Source organism: Magnolia sinica, chromosome 6 (genome assembly GCF_029962835.1).
Source record: "Magnolia sinica isolate HGM2019 chromosome 6, MsV1, whole genome shotgun sequence".
In the NCBI taxonomy this organism is placed as follows: Eukaryota; Viridiplantae; Streptophyta; class Magnoliopsida; order Magnoliales; family Magnoliaceae; genus Magnolia; species Magnolia sinica.
In genome coordinates, this window is record NC_080578.1 from 2,012,071 (window position 1) to 2,030,829 (window position 18,759).

The following is an 18,759-nucleotide window of genomic DNA, read 5'->3' on the forward strand; positions in this document are numbered from 1 at the left end:
TTTCTCACTCTTTACATTACGCCTTAAAATGATATCACGAAATGGATGGACGGTGTGGATACAATACATACATCATGGTAGCACCCATAGAAAGTGGTGATGTCATTTCATCGGGGGAGCGAAGAAAAGAAATGAGTTGAAAATAACGTTTACCCCTTATTTGGTCGAGTGCGTGCACCGGCAAACGGAGAGAGCCGTCCAACGGAACTCCAAAGAAAAGGGCATTAATTGCGAGGGAACACGCTCTTGGCATTCAACCAACTGAATTTCACCGCGTCACGTCAGCAGCGTTTTGGCTACCGAAGCGTTCGGTATCCAATCCGCTCGCCTGGAAAGCGGATTGTTATGGTTTGGCCCCACATGCCACCGGCCACCAGGAGTCAAATAATGTTATGGTTTGGCCCCACAAGCGTGCTGAGTAAACTCTTTGGGCCACCATGGATGCATGCGTCTTATCCACCCGTCCATTCGTTTTTCCATATCGTTTTAGTGCATTTATCTCAAATTAAGTATATACAACGCTCAGGCTCACCACACCATATCAAACAGCAGTAATAATGATGTCCACAGTTGAAACCTTCCTATGACCTACAGTGATATTTGTTTGTTATCTAACATGTTCATGAGATTACACAGACATGGATGAAGCGAAAACACAAATATCAAGTGATCCAAAACTTCTAATCCCAAGAAGTTTTCAACGGTAGGCATACAATTCACACTCTTTCCTTTGGCACGGTCCACTTGAGAATTGAATATGCTTTAATTTTGGTATCATACCTTATAATAGGCTGCTAAAACAGATGGACGGAGCGGTTAAGACACATACACCATGGTGGACCCCACACAGTTTATTCACTACGCAATCCGCTTCCATACATACGCCTTTAAAAGTGGCCAATCCACTTTGTATGGTGGGCCACGGTCATGTTCCATGTAACGACAACCGGTGCTTGTGTGAGTCCATACGCACATGCCACCCGAAAAGGAAAATAAACGCAGCCTGATTCCAGTGATTGGCTACCACCGTTCTATATACAGTGGTAACCATCCGATCTTATCGTTTAAGATTTGGACCACTCACTACTTTACTTTTTACTGTCCATTTGATAGCAATAGATGGGAAAGGATTGGCTACTCCCCCTGCCACCAGCCCCGTGGCTGGTGGTCGGTGCTCTGTGGGCCCCACCATGATGTATGTGTTTCATCCATTTTTAAAGATCATTTTAGGGCCTGATACCAAAATTGAGAGGGATATAAATCTCAGGTGGACCACATCACAGGAAAACAATAGCGACTGGCTATCCACTGTTAAAATGCTCCTAAGGCCCACTGTACTGTATCCAGAACTTTTATGGCCCCCAAAAGGTTTTTAATGGTCTACGCTAATTCGACACTGTTTCCTGTAATGTGGTCCAATTGAGATTGATATATACCTCAATTTTGGTCTCATATCATAAAATGATATGAAAAAATAGATGGACGGCATGGATGAAACATATAAATCATGTTGGGGCCCACGGAGACAACCAGCCATTGGCTGGTGGCAGCTGGGGGAGTAGCCAATCCGCGTCCGCTATAGTTGGGTGGATATGATTCATTGATCAGTGCCCCACGACTTGGATGGTCTGGATAGCCGTACATGAGTGCTAGGCAGTGAACTACCGTAGGTGTCTAGCCCCTAATTCAAAGGTTTGCCAATCCACGTGTGCATGCAAGCAAATGGGTCGACTGATCTAAGCCGTCCTTTGAGGGCAAGACAATGCGTAGATTTTCTGAGCCGACCATCCAGCAGGCAAAATTCAAACCGGACTGTAAAAGAAGGTTTTCTAGTCATACAGTTGTTTCCCTATACCGTGAGCCACCTGATGAGTGAAAGGGCGTTTGAGGCTGTGAAGATCAACGCATTTTTTACACGTGTGGTATTTGGTCCGTGTGCAGGCGTACAGATAAGGAGGATAATCCATACGCATGGCTGGACAAAGACATCTCAACATGCTGAAAGCAAATCCCTTCGGGTGGAAATAAAGGAAAAATCTCGGTAATGGAAAAAGAAAAAAAAAGTGTAAATTAGACCACTGCACTGATATATTCTTTAACTAATGGTTTAGATGAACGGTTCTAGACAATACTGTTGGTCTGATCTTAAGGCAATGGTTCAGATGAACCTTGCTTTCTTGCTGGAATCTCTGGTATATAGGAGTAAAGTGGCTATGGTTGTGATGGATTGGAAACCTATCCATGCCCTGTTTATATAGGCATTGGTGGCTAAGGGTTATGGTATAGGGAAATAAATCTCATTGGCCATTTTCTAGCTATGGGAGAAACTAGCCGTAAGTAGCGACCATCTGTGACACAATGCGGACATACGAAGTGCTCTACTAGCGCCTCTACAGCCACACTGCCTCACGGGCTCATGCCCTTGCACCGAGCTCGTGACCGAGACCAAGCTCGAGCATGGGTGTTCCAGTACAATCCCGATTCTCCTCGGACTAGGTGGGTAAACAACTATACTCCACCATTCTCATATATACACAAAATTCTCTTCTCTTTTTCCAATGTGGGAGTATTCCCAAAACACAAAAAATAGAGTTTTTGCAAACCATATTTTTTAATAAAAATATATTTAAAATCAGTATATTACAACAATCCATTTAGTGGGACTCAATATATACGGAAATTGAGTCCAGATATACTTGAAATGGATGATCCAAGCCATCTAAACTGTGCCCTTCAAATGAACGGTTGTAAAGGAAAATAGTTAATGAGCAAGAGAGTCCTTACTCGTACTTCAGTGGTAGACTCACAAGAGTTTCAACCGCCGGTCACTGTTCGAATAACCATTGCGTGTAAATAAAAGTGACCATGGTGTGAGTCTGTGGGCTTATTGCAAAGACATAAAAGGTGCATTGAATTCAAGAAGAAAATAAGAAATAGCAAGTACATGTAAAATAATCAAATAAAGGTCGGAACTAACTCTGAAAGCACCCGTCCCAAAGTCGGGAGTGGGCCCAAAGTCATGCTGCTCGGTCAAAACTCAACAGTCACCTAGTTCAGCACTGAAATCAAATGGGACAAAGACACTTATCTCCTAGAGATGGTGCAATCTAGACCATTAGCTCGACATTGTCTAAGCAACCCCTTAACATTTTTTTGGCTGAAGTTTGAAAGTTTAGCTTGGTTGTAAAAAACACTTTAAAAGCAAGTTTGTTTTTGGAATTCAACTAAAATGTAAGCGTCTCTAAGAGTAGTACACCATTGTCTCTTAAATAAAAAAGTGATGGTCTTTTCATAATAATCTCTTAAATAAGCTCGGATTAGTGACCATCGAGCTTATGTAAGCACTCGCACACCACACATGCCAACATTACACGTGTGCTAGATCTAATCCATTCGTTAGGTTGATCTGACCTCATATATATTTTACTTGGAATAGAATCTAGTCCAATCAGCATATAGGCCCCATTATTAATTGGAAGCAGGCAGATGGGTTAAAAAACTTCAGCCCAGGCACGGTAGCGTATAAAATCTATTGGACCTAATGTAATATCAGACGATTGGATTGTCTCAAGTGTCCCAATACATCTAGAAGAATTATAACTCATCGTGCTCTGGAGCATTTTTATACATTATATTATATCCAAGTTTTTATATAAAAGTATACTTATCATACGTAATACTATGTACAAGAGCCATCCACATGATCCTGACCCCTATACCACATGATCCACATACGATGTAGCTAAACCATAGATGGCTTTCGGCAGATAAAATATGTTTCATGCCAATATAAAATACAGTTTCATAAAGTACAATAGATACTAGTTCATTACTATCATGAGATGTATAGGGGGCCCACCACACACCTGCCATTACATCATCTGCAGATCAAGACCGTTAAGACTGTCTTTGCACCGGGATTAGTGTCGTCATGGCACCGGGATCTTCGCGGTGGGCATGGTGAATTGGGTGAGATGGATCTGTTGAGGGAGAAGGTGGTATTTGATGCTGAGCCTCTCAAAGATTCTCTTCAGCTCGAAGATTAGTTCAGACCGTCGTTTGTTCCTCTTCGAGAAGTTCTGGAAGTTGATGGTGTGTAGAACGTTAAGACCTATTTTCATCTTGTTCACCTCTTCAATCTCATTCACTACCACCGAGTGCTTTGGTTGCCAGTGCTTGGGCTTGCTATCTATGTATCTGCAACCACAACCAGATTTCTACCAATGTCATCAACGGTCCAGATCAATAGCTACAAACATTAAATAAAGTGGGGATGAATATTGATGATCTATGAGGCCACTAGTCCATGATTAGAAACATTCATCTAGTTGGCATTTACAAAAATGATTGCCATTTGCACTATTGGCCATACACAAGAGGCCCAACAGATGAAAGTTTCCAATTCATTCAGGTGGGCCCACGAGACTGATAACTTCTTACGCTCGAATGGCGGTCTTCATGTCATTGAAGGCACTCTCTAGAGTCATAACATCCATTGAGAATTCGACAGTATCACCCATTTCAGGACTCCTGTTAAAATTGCTGATGGCCTTTGTAAGCAGCACCGCGTTGGGGTAGTAAATCTTCTCGTTGTCAAAACGGAGGAATATTGTCGTCAAAATGTTCATCTCGTCCACCACCATCTGCACAAAATCATCTTCAAAACATGAGTTGTGTCTAAACAGGGCCTTGATAGATGTAACTAATCAAATCTTAGAGATGCTAGTGGAACACAAAGGTGCAGATTGTGTTTCAGTCCTGAAACTCTATTTGATGCATTTGTATTTGATGAACACACAAAGCCAGTAAAAACTCTATTTGACGCTTTCGTATCTGATACGTTTCAGTCCTGAAACTCTATTTGATGAACACACAACGCCGGTAAAACCAGGAGCTATCTATCTACAAAACGCCATTAGCACAGTGGCTTATTATTTTGGACCAGCCACTTGCTGTCCGTACTGTGGATGGCAACTGGTCTAAAAAGCACGTATGGGGGACCCACCACACAAATGGTTAATAGTCCATGTAGTGTCTGATGACCTAACAGGTGTGACTTTTAAACACAAACCATACATCATAGGTCCAGTATATGGAAAGACCTGAATGCAGCTGATTGATACCCCATCCTGCCAAATGTACCGTGGAGATGGCTCTGCCAAATTCAGGTTCTTTCGGATAATTTTAACACGGGAAAAAAAATTACGTCATTTTAGTAATAACATGTGTAATTTAATTAGCACTGATATTAATATGTAAAAGAATTATTATAAAAAAAATATATACCTCATGTAAGAATGTTAATACAATATCATATTTCAAATATCTTTATAGAAACATAGAGAGCTATTGTAATATTTGAAAAATCGACTCAGATCCAAACTCAACCCCACTGGACTGAAAACTCGGATGAGTTGACTGGGATTTCTCCAAACTCAAAGGAAACTCAGTACTAACGCATCCTAGTCAACTTGGTCCAAGTTCAAGCTCATGTGATCAATGTGTCTACTTTTATGCGAAATCTTTCTGTCTAATTTTAGGGGGCATTTGAAACACAAGGTACCTTTAGATATGGTACTAATGCCATAATTAACTTATTTTGTTTCTACTTAATAAGCAGATAAGCATGCTAGGTACACAACATACCTATCAATCAAAAAGTAGAAAAGCATACTTGGTTTCAACATCGGAAGTAACTATCTTTCAAGTTTACTTGGCCACCCTCATATCAACCATCCATCATGTGAGGCCAACCTTTGATGTGGACTACTCATTGTATGGACCCCACCTTTGATGTGGGCCATCCATCATATGGGGCCAACCTTGGATGTGGGTCATAAATCATTTGGGGCCGACCTTTAATGTAAACCATTCATTATGTAGGGCCCACCTTTGATGTTGGTTATCCATCATGTTGGGCCCACTATCAATATCATTGTCCATCACGTGGGGCCCACCTTCAATATCCTCGCCCATCATGTGCACCCCACCTTTGATGTGGATCGTCTCTCATTTAAGTCCCACCTCTGATATGGGCCGTCCATCATGCGGGGGCTGCCTTGGATATGGGCAACTCATCATTAGGGCCGACCTTTGATGTGGACAGTCCATCATGTGAGGCCCACCTTGGTGTGGATCATCCATCATGTGGGGCCCACCCTTACTAATTGCCCATCATATAGAGCCCACCTTTGATGTAGACTGTTCATCATGTGGGCCCATTGTCAATATGGGTTGCCCTCATGAGGGGCTATTCATCATTAGGGGATTACTTTTGATGTAGATCACCCCTCAGATGGGACCACCTTATTATATGTCATCCATCATGTGGGGCCAAACTATAATGTCCACTACCCATCATGTGGAGCCCACCATTGATGCGAACAACCCATCGTGTAGGCCCCACCTTTAAAGTGGGTCTTCTATTATACTTGCTTTGGATATGGGCTATTTATCATTATAGGCCAACCTCTGATATGGACTATCTATTATGTGGGCCACATTTGTATGGGGGTCATCCATCATGTAGGGCTTACCTTCAATGTGGATAGTCCATTATGTGGGGCCTCCTTTGATATGGATGGTGTGAGAGATCCTCCTTTGACATGGACCGTGAGAAAGAGAGAAGTAGAAAAGTAACAAGTCGTAATGTTATAAAAAATAAATAAATAAATAAACTTATTTCGATAAATAACTTTTATAATAATATTTACCAAACTAACTTAAATGAAAAAAGTAATTTAGGTTCTGTTTGAATACTACTAAATAAATTATTTTTTTTAACTTAAACAATAGATAGTATCTTATTTGAGAGAAGTGTATATGTTTGCTTTATAATCAATTATAAGTAACTTTTTTTTTTGTTTAAAATTACTCAATCACTTGGTTTTATTAGTAGAAACCAATATAAGTTACTTGAGGCATAAGTAATTTATTTTAATTAATGTAAAGTATAAACACTCCCTTAATAAGTTAATCTAACTTAAAAAGTAACTTATTTGGTGGTATGCAAACAGGCCAGTAGCAACTGAGTTAACAAGCTAATTGGCATAGTAAATCGAGTTACTGTGTTGCTGAAAAGGCCTTACAAGACCGAGTTGAATTTGACTATGCAAGGTTTGAGTTTGAGTAAAAACTTTTGGACCTTGCCTTGAATTATCACGTTTAGTAACGCAAAGAGATAAAATTTCAAATTCCTACCCAAATTTACCAATTAATTTCTTGAAAATTAGTGTAACTTTGTCATTTAAGGCAATTGTATCAAAATTCCAAGTGCCAGTTGCTCGATTATCATGCAAGAGTTCCACAAGAACTCACCTGGACACCGTCGATGACACAACGATCACCCACGTCAAAGGGGTGCACTACGAAGACGAAGATGATGGATTCAAAGATGGTCTTGCAAGTGTTCCCGAACATGAATCCCACAAGCAGCAATTGGGATGTGACGATGAGTATGACTTTGGAAGTAGCGACTCCCATCACCAGCAGAGACACCACGATTATGATCACAATCACAACCGCACTCGCTAGCTTATGTAGCTGTTCCACTGCTGTCTTAGTGTCGTTCAAGGCATGAGCTAGAGCTTTCCACTCTTTATAAGCTTTCACCTGCAAAATAGAAAACTTGTTCAAGATACTAGCAGGAAATGCTGTTTTAGGCAACGAAATGTTACACCAGACCAAAATGGACCGTAAATAGCTGAAAAGGAGTGAGTCAGGGCGAGTTGTGTTGATTGTGGTTCCCAGCCTAAGGAAAAGTTTACTCAGTGAGCGATTCTATGAGCCCAAATGAATTTGGCTGGGCCCGGGTCTAACCTAGCCCGGACCAAATAATGATAAAATCCTTATTTCCCACTTGAATGACTCATTATCTATCTATTGATCAAGTCGGTCACATTCACCAAGAAATAGACACCTAGAGGAATGAAATCAACAGTCTAAATTCGAGGTGCATGGGTTGCCTAATAAAGTACTAGAATGCCATATTTTTAGGACATAAGACATGTACATGCAAAGTCGCATTAGGCCAAGCCAAAAGGACTTGAGCCCAACCTGGACCCAAAAAAAAATGATTGGGCCATGCATGCTAGGCCCAGGCCCAACCCATGGGCCAAGCTAATAGGCTCAATCGTGGTTGAGATGGGAAAGTTGCTCGTCCCATCACCACCCTTAATAAAAATTGGAAGGTTGTGACATCTTTCTGAAAGTTGATAAGCATGAGCCACAGTGAAGAGAGCTTACCACCCAGCCCCTGAAAGCTGACTTTCTGATTTTTCCAGTCTCAGATCCTTGGAAGAGAGGGAATATGGACCGGACCTCATTGCTGTTCAAGAACTTCAACAGATCATCCTCTTCAATGTACCTGAATATTAAAGTTTATTAAAACTCAGGCCAATCAAGCAATTAATTTATTGGGCATTTTAACCTTCATCATGTTGGTGAAGGATGTCTAACTTAACCCACATGCGGCGCTTGGTGCATCCATCACAAGGCCCATAACATGAACGGTTTGGATCACTGAACCATGATGGCCACTTTCTCAAACTGGCAACTTGAAATTACCGTGCCTGAGCATTGTACGATTTTTATTTATGAATCTTTTGTTGAAATTGTTCTGTGATCCAAACAGTTGATATGTTGCTCCCATAATAAACCCATGTACTACAAGTGATGAAAAGAAGAAAGGACAGAAGAAGACCTGGAGAAAACCCAGGACAAAAGATCAGAGCCGTTGGATCAGATTAGATTCGCTGAATATTATGGACCTTATGGTAGAGTGAAGTGAAATAACATGGGTAGTATTTCTGGTCAGTTTAGTCAGTTGTATAACATGTGTAGTATTTCTGGTCCCTCGGCCATCCAAGGTGGGACTCACTAAATGAATGGTCCTTATTCATATACTTCCAGCCACGTGGAAGGTATAAAGGGGGCTCTACCATATTATTTTAAAGCGTACTATCTTAAGGTAGGGGACCCATATATAGGGGATGGGTTTTCAGCCCAAAGTGCGTCTTAGGTGATGATCTTAACCATTCATATTCTCATTGCTGACTTATAGAGAGCTATAATATCATAGTCATGCTTCATTTGATAATCCTGACCTTTGACTATTGGATTTAAATATGAGCAATTAAATTTTACTTTTTCAATTTTCTAACTTCATCTTCTTACAATCATTCCTTCAGTAAATCTTAGAATGGCTGGATATCATAGAATCCAGAACATGATCCGTTCAGATCATCATCTTATAAGATGCAATTTGGGAGTGAAAACCCAAACCCCGTATGGTAGCTTTGATTCGTTGGGCACCGTATCCCATCGAAACTCTCCCACACATACAAGTGAGTTTTCATTCATTAATCCACCATGCACAACTTACGGTTCAGCTCATCAGATTGAGTGATTGACGGTTAAGATGTTTTGCACCCTTAAGAGGAGATATTCAGGTATTTTTTATTTTTTTTTACTGAGAAGTTCATCAAGTCATCCCAAAAGAAAGAATAAAGATTTCTTTTTTGCCACTTTAATTGACTCATGATCCATAGTATTTCCTACCACCGGGGTCCACATGATGAGTGGTCCAATAATGGGAACCGTCCATTTTTTTAAAAAAATTTATTCGGTAACAGGCCACCCTATTAAAGTTGCTATCAAGGGATTATTATGACCATCAATGAAGGAGAATTATGGGGTAATAGCTTATTTGTGATAGGGAAAATAAAACGGACAGTTCAGATCATCAGACTATCTCATTGTGTTGGCCTAGTGGGCCGCAACATATGCTAAATTCAGGTCACTGCAGAAGCAGATCATGAACGACCCGAATTAAAAGCAACGGATACGTCAGTTTTGGCGAAATAAAATCTCGACATTCTGTGCCGTCGCTTCAATTTTCTTGATGTAACACCAGTCATCGCTGTCTACGCGCCAGAGGTAATCAGATGCTCAGACATCTAGTCAATAAGACTACTGACTTAAGAGTTGTATGATACTCTAGCTGTGTTTGGTGCTTGATAGAAAGATACTAAAATATTGAACATGTGGCATGTATTAACTCAAATAAACAACTTAGAATATGTGGACCACAGTATCCAAGTCTCAATCCCAATATAAAAATTGTTGAACAGTCCTAATTTCTTATTCTTGGGCACTTATTTGTGGAAATAAGACATTTTGATACGTTATTATTATTTAACTGGCCACCAACACCATTATGGGGTAATTATGATATATCCATACTCTAATTTGAAAGGTTTTATTTGACTAGTTATATATAACACGTGTAATCGTGTGATAACTTCCAATTGACTACCGGCCTCAATCATCATCTACCAATGTCAAATTTTCTCCTGATTTAAGAACTCAGTTTGGATGATGTAGACACTTTATTGGGAAAAAGGTACTACGAGGTCGACATCAAGGGAGCTTTCCACAAGGTCAAGCTCCGTGGACTCCACTGTCATGTGTGTGGGACATTCAAATTGTATATTTAACGGGTTCTTTCTAAATCATGGCATGTCCTAAAAAAACAAATAATAATAATAATAATAATAATAAAATTTAAAAAAAGAAAATGAGCCTTATCTATAGCTCAAGTTATTCACATCATGTAAAATCATGTGAAACATGCTTAAAACATTTATAAGCACTTGGTGGGGCTTAGCTAAGTTTTGGAATGGACTAAAATTTGGTGTGACCCGTCATCCAGGTGGGAAACATACAACAGATGGATTAAATGTCTAAACCTTATCTCAGTAAGCCCTATAAATAATTGAGAAGGTTTCAAGGGGAATGCAACTACTCTCAACTATTGTCTATAGTGTGGCCCCCCCAAGCCATGGATTGGCATGATTTTTAGGCCCATGCCCACCATGGAAGGGTGCATTTGATTGAAGGAATGGATGTCCAACACATATATCACAGTGGGATGTCACCCTTTTTTATTTACACACACTCTTGTACCGCATACCTACGCACATCACATGGGCACTTGACCCTTGTCTTAGTGTCGAAACAGAAGTCTGTCTACCACTGAGCCATGGAGCTTGACCCAGCAGGTGTGTCACCTCATTTTATGCAAAAGGGACCAAAAATTGTCCCCATCGGTGATTCACATGAATCACATGATTGGAAACAATGAATAGGCAACAATCAGTCATTCACCCTCTAAACTATTTCCCTTGGTATGGCCCACATGAATCATGGTTGTGCCTGAATTTTAGGCCTTAAGCCTAAATTTCTGTGTAGCATCTAGTGGTTGGAATGGATTTCAAATAATCATCACGTCTGACTCTATGAAAATCAAGGGTGGACGTCTCACTCTAAAAGGTTTTCTTTAGTGTGTCCCACCTAAATCACAAGCCAACTGAATTTTTCAGCTTGATTTTTTTTTTTCAAGGCCTACCCTGGGATTACAATCTAATGATCGGAGTATTAAATAACTCCCCAAATTAATACGTACACGATTTCATGGTGTGGACCTCAATGGTGCACTGACATGACAAAGTATTGTGGACACCACCATGATGTATGTGTTATATCCACACCATCCATCCATTTTGGGATATCATTTTAGGGCATGAACCCAAAAATGAGGTATATCCAAAGCTCATGTGGACCACATCACATAAAGAAATTGGGATTGAATGCCTACCATTGAAAACTTCTCGGGGGCCATAGAAGTTTTGGATCAAGATGATATTTTTGTTTTTCCTTTGATGCAGGTCCATGTGACCTTATGAACAGGGGTGTGACTTGGGTGGATCCCCGAATCCACCGAGGTGGGTGGGATCCCTCACAGTGAGGCCCATCATGATTTTATGTGCCTTATATCAACACCGTTAATCCATTTTGAAAACTCATTTAAGGGGATGATCCCAAAAATGAAGATCCAAATATAAGGTAGATCAAAAATAATGGTAATTGACCATCAAAAACTTATCATGGGTCACAAAAGTTTTGAATTAAGCTTATATTTGTGTGGTCTCTTCATCTAGGTCATTGTGACCTTATCAACTAGTTTGATAGCAAATAAACATTCCAGTAGCCCCATGAAGGTTTTAATGTTGGGGATTCAATCACTACCATTTCCTATGGTATGGTCTACTTAAGATTTGGATCTAGTTCATTTTTGGATCACGCCTTAAAATGAGCTTTCAACATGGATTGACGTTGTGGATGTAAGGCAAATACATCAAGGTGGGCCCCAGAGTCAGGTTCCTTCCAAACTGCATCCATGAATAGGTTGGATGGCAAATAATCACCATTGTGGACCTTGGGAAGGTTTCATTGGGTGTCATTGTCCCCGCAACTTTCTTTTGATAGTGAGTCCACTTGAGCTATTGATATGCCTCACTTTTTTAACTTATTTCCTTAAATGATGTGCCAAAATAAATGGACAATGAACTGCAACCCATACATTATGGTGTGTCTTGTAGAACTCTACCAGTCAATACAAGGCCGGTGGAGTGTGTCACACAAGATACGGATGGATTGCCTGCCAGGTAAGCATATTGAGTAAACTCTACGGAGCCATTGTGATTTATCTATTTTATCTACTCCACTGACGCAGGGGAGGACGTGAGGTCGAGCACCGTCTTCCTCAAGAGGATAACTATTCCGAATCCACGGAACTTCTCTGGACTCCTCATAGAGACTTTTCGAATTCACGAGGAAAGAAAGCAGAAAATAGAAATAAATTCTAATAAATTCAAAATTGATTGATGAATGATTAAAAACGAGTTCACAACCCTTTAAATAAGGGTATCAAGCAATGGGAAAGAAATTATAATCAAACTACAACTCAAACTCCTAATCATGGTTCACTATAAATAGAATTACTATTTATGTGGTCTTCCAGCATGACCTATCTACTAGTGAAGCAAATAATACATTCAATGGCCAAATAGAAGTTTATGTTGGTTCACACAAATCCGATTCTCTAGATTGGATCTAGTCTTTTACTGCGCAAAAAGCCAACGGATGAAGAGTTATCATAGAATTCAAAACTTACTATTTATAGTAAAAACAAAATTAACACCGACCAGTGGCAATCAAGGGGTCTTTCTCCCGTAAGTCCATGACATGAATGCTCATTTTGGCTAACTAGTAAGGTGCTCTAAGCGCAAGAATGCTATATATTTTACGCAACTTATAGCGATACAGATGGCCGGTCCGAAGTCGGATCCGACAGTTCGATTCTGGCCAGGTAAAGCATATGGAACCTACGCCTTCTATTTACATCATCCACCCATCCCATTTATCATATAATTTTAAGGTTGGGGCCTAAAAATAAAGTACATCCAAAGCTCAAATAGACTATATCACAAAAAATAATGTGAATTGAATATCCATATTGAAAAATTCTTAAAAGTTACAGAAATTTTGAATAAGCTAATATTTGTGTCTTCCTTTCTTCATTTCCGCATGGCTTTATGAATAAATCGGATGACAAATAAACCTTATCCAAAGAAGATTTCGACGGTAAAAAATTATTATTCCCGCAGTTTCTGGGGTGTGCACTTGAGCATTGATTCTACCGATGAACGGAACCCACATACATTCAAGGTTAACTAAATAGAGTTTAGCGAGTAACTCAGCACACAATCCGATTTCTCCGGACAATCGGCGTCCGCGCAAGCGACAGGAAAAATGTGGGCCCATAAAGTGGAGGCGATTGCCTATTAATGATGTCAGTAGCCAGTACCCAGTAGTAGCCGCTGAACGGTTTGCCACGTCAACACCGAGGTCAGTGGCGTATGACAGAAGGGAATCTGCGTCCGCGTAAGCCAAAGGATCCGTGGGCCCAGATTTTAGTAACTAGGGTAAGGTGTGGGAAGCGGATTGGCTAATGTACCACACGCCAGCGATATAGCTGGTCGTGCGAAGACGATCGCTGACACTCCTCGAGCTCTGAGTTGTACCCGGGTTCAAAAGATAACAACGCTACATGGACGCAAAATAATATATTTATTATTTCCATACTGTTTGTCTATTTTTTGAGATCATTCTTAGAGTATGAGCGGAAAAATGAATCATATCTAAAGCTTAACTGGACCACATCACAAATAACAGCAGGATGATGATTTTCACCGTTAAAACACCTACAAGGCCCACAATAACTTCTATCTTCCATCTAACCTGTTCATAAGGTCAAAAAGACCTAGATGAAGATGATAAATAAATATTATATTGATCCAAAACTTTTGTGACTCTAAAAGGGTTTCAATGGCAAACGATCAATCCTACTGCACTTTACAGTGTGCACCTCTTATCTTAATATCTGTCTTATTTTTTGAATCAAGTTTTACAATGAACCCGCAAATTGGATGAACCATATGGATATAACACATGCTTCCTGACGGGACTTACGTCTACGCACCAGCTGGGTCGCTAGTGTGTGGTACACCAGCCAAACCGCTTTCAATAAAGTGGAGGCGGATTGCCTGCTGTTGCTGTCACGTAAGGTGATATGTGGCAACATGCCTTCGGAAGTTTGTAACGGTGGGTGTTCCATCTACACCGTTTTATCTGGCGCAGAACATCTGAGCTCATGCCATAAAAGATGATTTGAAAAAATAAATGAAAGCTGTGGATAAAATGGAAGCGGATTGGCTGGTGTACCATACACGTGTCGTGCGAGAAAGAGCCTAACATTCCTCCGGCTCTGACCGTACATCCTTTTTCTTGCTCCGGTGGTATACTCTCCGGAGTTTCAACACCCGGTGAAGGGCTGAGTATCCATGCATGGTGAAATCCAGCTAGGGCGTGAGTGTGTACGGATGTGCGTGTGGTTTATTATATCTACACGTTCATCCATTTAAAGAGATCATTTTAGAGCATATGTCTAAAAATGAGTCATATCCCAACCTAAGTGTACCACGCCACAAATAGCATTGGAATAATAATTCTCACGGTTAAAACATCGTGGGCCATAATAACATTTATTTTCCATCCAATCTGTTCCTGAGGTCACACCGACTTAGATTAAGAGGAAAAACAAATATCATATTGATCCAAAACTTTTGTAACCCATGAAAGATTTCAATGGTTGATGTTCAATACCCCGCTTCTTTTTGCAGTGTAATCCATTTGATCTTTGGATCTTTCTTATTTTTCAGCCCAAGGCTTATGATGAGCTTGCCAAATGGATGGACCGTTTGGATATAATACATACCTCGTGATGGGACCCACATAACTTGGTGACGTCAAGACCAGCCACGTCGGTGGTGTGTGGTACGCCAGGCGATCCGCTTCCGGATAAAATCCACTAGCCCGGTGGCTGAGGTCGGTGCTCTGTGGGCGCCATCACGATGTATGTATTTCATACATTCTGTTCATATATTTTTACGGATTATTCTATGGCTTGCTGCCAAAAATGAGAGGGATATAAATCTCAGGTGGACCACACCACTGGAAAACAATAGCAATTGGATATCCACCATTAAAATCCTCCTAAGGCCCACTGTACTGTTTATTTGACATCCAATCTGTTGATTAGATCATACTGACATAGATGAAGGGAAAAAACAAAGATCAGTTTGATCCAAAACTTTTATGGCCCCCAAAAAGTTTTTTAATGATGACGTTAATTCAACACTGTTTCCTGTAATGTGGTCCACTTGAGATTGGGATATAACTAATCTTTAGTCTCATAACTTAAAATAATCTAGAAAAATAGATGGACCGCATGGATGAAACACAGAGCACCGACCACCAGTAGGGTAGTAGCCAATCCGTTTCCATAAAATTCGTATGTGCCCTCGCTGGGACGCGGGTTTCCCGCTAAAGCCTTTCTCCTGAAGTTCGTGCGCAAGGATGTTGGGTGGGCGCACGGTGATGTTTGTGACAAATCCACCCTGTTCATCATTTTTTGCGAGCTCATTTCAGGACATTTGGAAAACTACGAGAAGTATCCAAAACTCAAGTCGGTCACACGAGAGGAAACAGTGGAAATTCTGTGAGCGCGTTTGAAACATTTTCATAACCATAAAATCTTGTGTTAGGGTAAAAATTTTGTGTTTTCACTTAATCCCAATGGGAATGACCTTATAAACGGTTGGAAATGACCTTATAAACGGTTTGGATGGCATATAAACACCAAGGTGGATCCCAAGAAGTATTCAACGTTAGACATTTTTTTACCAAAATTTCCCTATCGTGTGACCCTTAAGTTTTGTATCAATGTCCTTTTTTGGTCGCATATCCTGGAATGATATCCCAAAACGGATGGACGGGGTTAACATCTCGGTGGGCCTCACCCAGCATCCTTGGGCAGGAACTTCTTGCGAAAGGCTTTCGCAGAAAATCCGCGTCCACCTCGCTGCTGGTAGAGTCAGTAGTCAATCTCGTTCAGTTAGAGTTCCACTGACAGCAGCAACCAGCGCATGTTAGTAAAATCCCTCCCTACCGAAAAAGTTCAAACATGGAGGAGCTCGATTCTCTAACTTACTTGGCACCGGCCTTAGCTACGTGTTTGAAGATTCGCTGGGACTCCTTCTTCGCCTCCCCCTCGTTCGAGATCTCGCCCTTCTCCCTGAACTCCTCCATCGTCTCATCGACTGTCTTCGAGATCGTGGAAAGCCCCGTTGACATCACATGGCTTATTAGCCGCTTCACCCCCCACGTCGATGCATTCCCTCGGCTCAGCCTCCTCAGCTGCTCCATGTCGATCTCCATCCGCTTCGAATCAAATCCATCACTCCGCAGCGAGAATCGAGCCGGCAGCGTCTTGGACTGGCGCATCATCCTCCTCTGGCTCAGCGACTGTGACAACTCACCGATCGGCTCCCCAGACAATGTCTCCAATATATACTGATGGAAGATGCTCTCTTTCATCCGATCAAAGAAGGCCGAGACGTGGAACGACGATGCAACCATTTTTACAAGGACAATCTTCACCAGCCATATGATGGACCCTGCTAGAATAGCTATCAGAGCGTGTTCGACCTTGTTCAAGAGCCTGTGATAGCGTCTCGAGACTCGATCATCCCGATCGAAAAGCAGTGTCCATGCTAGCAAGACGAGGCTGAGCCATACACAGATCTGCACTCCACCCCGCAGGCCGTAGACGAAGTAGAGTACCTTCTCGCGGAGAATGAAGTTGCGCTCGATGAGGAAGACGATGAACCGGACGAGCCAGCTGGAGACGAGGCGCCCGCAGCAAATGACGAGGACCGTGAGGCACCATTTCCAGAGCTCTAGCCCCTGGAGGTTCCAGTGGCTGGGGTAGGGAACGAAGAGGCTGGAAACGAGACAGGCCATGATAACGATAAAGATAACCCACTCAGCCATGGCCCGGACGTTGATCTTGCGCTTCTTGCTGCCGTCATTCTCGGCTGCATAACGCTCTTCTTCTTTGATGAACTCGTCATCGGATTCGGATTCGGATTCGGGTTGGTGGACTTCGGAGTCGGGGACGGGTTTGAGAGGGTGGGGATCATTGAGCTCGACGAAGCGGGCCTTGCGCTTGGAGTGGCTGACGAGACGACGGAGGGTGCGGGTGCGGGTGGTGGTTGTAGGATTTCGGGGTTTTTCTTTAGAGGTTGGGTCGGGGGATTTCTCTGGAGTCGGTTTGGATATAGAGTTTCGAGGGTCTACGATGAGAACGACTTGGTCAGGGATGGATTTCTGTTCCTCTGACTGTTTCATTTTCACTGTCGAGATTGCGGTGTGGAAGACGGAAAGGAGAAGGAAAGAGGAGTGAGACAAACGAGGGAAGAAAGATGTTTTTCTTTTTCTTTTCAAGGTTGTATAAACGAGGGTAGAAGCGAAGGGAACCTCATCGAAGGGATTCGGATTCGGTAGTGAACCCTAAACCATCCATTACAGAGCTCGGTACTGGTCGAAGCTCTCTGGCTTCATCACGATGTTTGTATTTTATCCACACCGCCCATTCATTTTTCTACCTCATTCTAAATATTAATTCTAAAAAAAGTGGCAGATCAAAAGCCCAAGTAGACCCCACTGCAGGAAACAGCCAGGATTGAATGTCTACTTGCGAAAACTTATTCGTGGACTACAGAAGTTTTGGACCAAGCTCAGTTTTGTTTTTGTTTTTTTTTCCCTTTATTAGGTTTATATGACTTTAGGAACAGGTCGTATGTGAAATAAACGGAAACGGATTGGCTACTCCCCTGCCACCAGCCCTGTGGCTGATGTTCGGTGCTCTGTGGAGCCCACCATAATGTATGTATTTCATCCATTCCGTTCATACATTTTTACATATCATTTTAGGGTTTTATCCCAAAAATGAGTGGGAAATAAACCTTAGTGGACCACACCACAGGAAAACAATAGTGATTGGATATCCACCATTTAAACTGCTCCAAAGGCCCACTGTACTGTTTATTTGACATCCAATATGTTGATTAGGTCATACAGACCCAGATGATGGGAAAAAACAAATATCAGATTGATCCAAAACTTTTATGGCCCCTAAAAAGTTTTTAATGGTTGAGGTTCATCCAACACTGCTTTCTGTAATGTGATCCACTTGAGATTGGGATATAACTCATTTTTTGTCTCATATCATAAAATGATCTAGAAAGATAGATGGACAGCATGGATGAAATACATACATCATGATGAGACCCACAGAACACCGACCATCAGCCAATGGCCGGTGTCAGGGGGAGTAGCCAATCCGTTTCCGAAATGATAGTAGCCGTGGGCTATAAGAAGGTTTCAATGGTAAGTTTCATTATTCTATTGTCTCCTTCGGTGTGGTCGACTTGAGATTTGGATCCACGTCATTTT

General features: G+C 41.5%; 1 protein-coding gene across 1 annotated transcript; it reads right to left on the bottom strand.

Annotated features, from left to right (window-relative positions):
• Positions 1-3,591: 3,591 nt before the first annotated feature.
• On the bottom strand, positions 3,592-17,738 carry LOC131247917 (mechanosensitive ion channel protein 10-like). The gene is made up of 5 exons (XM_058247877.1): positions 16,454-17,738; positions 8,245-8,365; positions 7,318-7,611; positions 4,441-4,643; positions 3,592-4,197 (listed from the first exon to the last, which is right to left on the bottom strand). Exons 1-5 carry the CDS (start codon positions 17,650-17,652, stop codon positions 3,930-3,932), a joined length of 2,085 nt encoding a protein of 694 aa, XP_058103860.1. The 5' UTR covers positions 17,653-17,738; the 3' UTR covers positions 3,592-3,929.
• Positions 17,739-18,759: the final 1,021 nt, after the last annotated feature.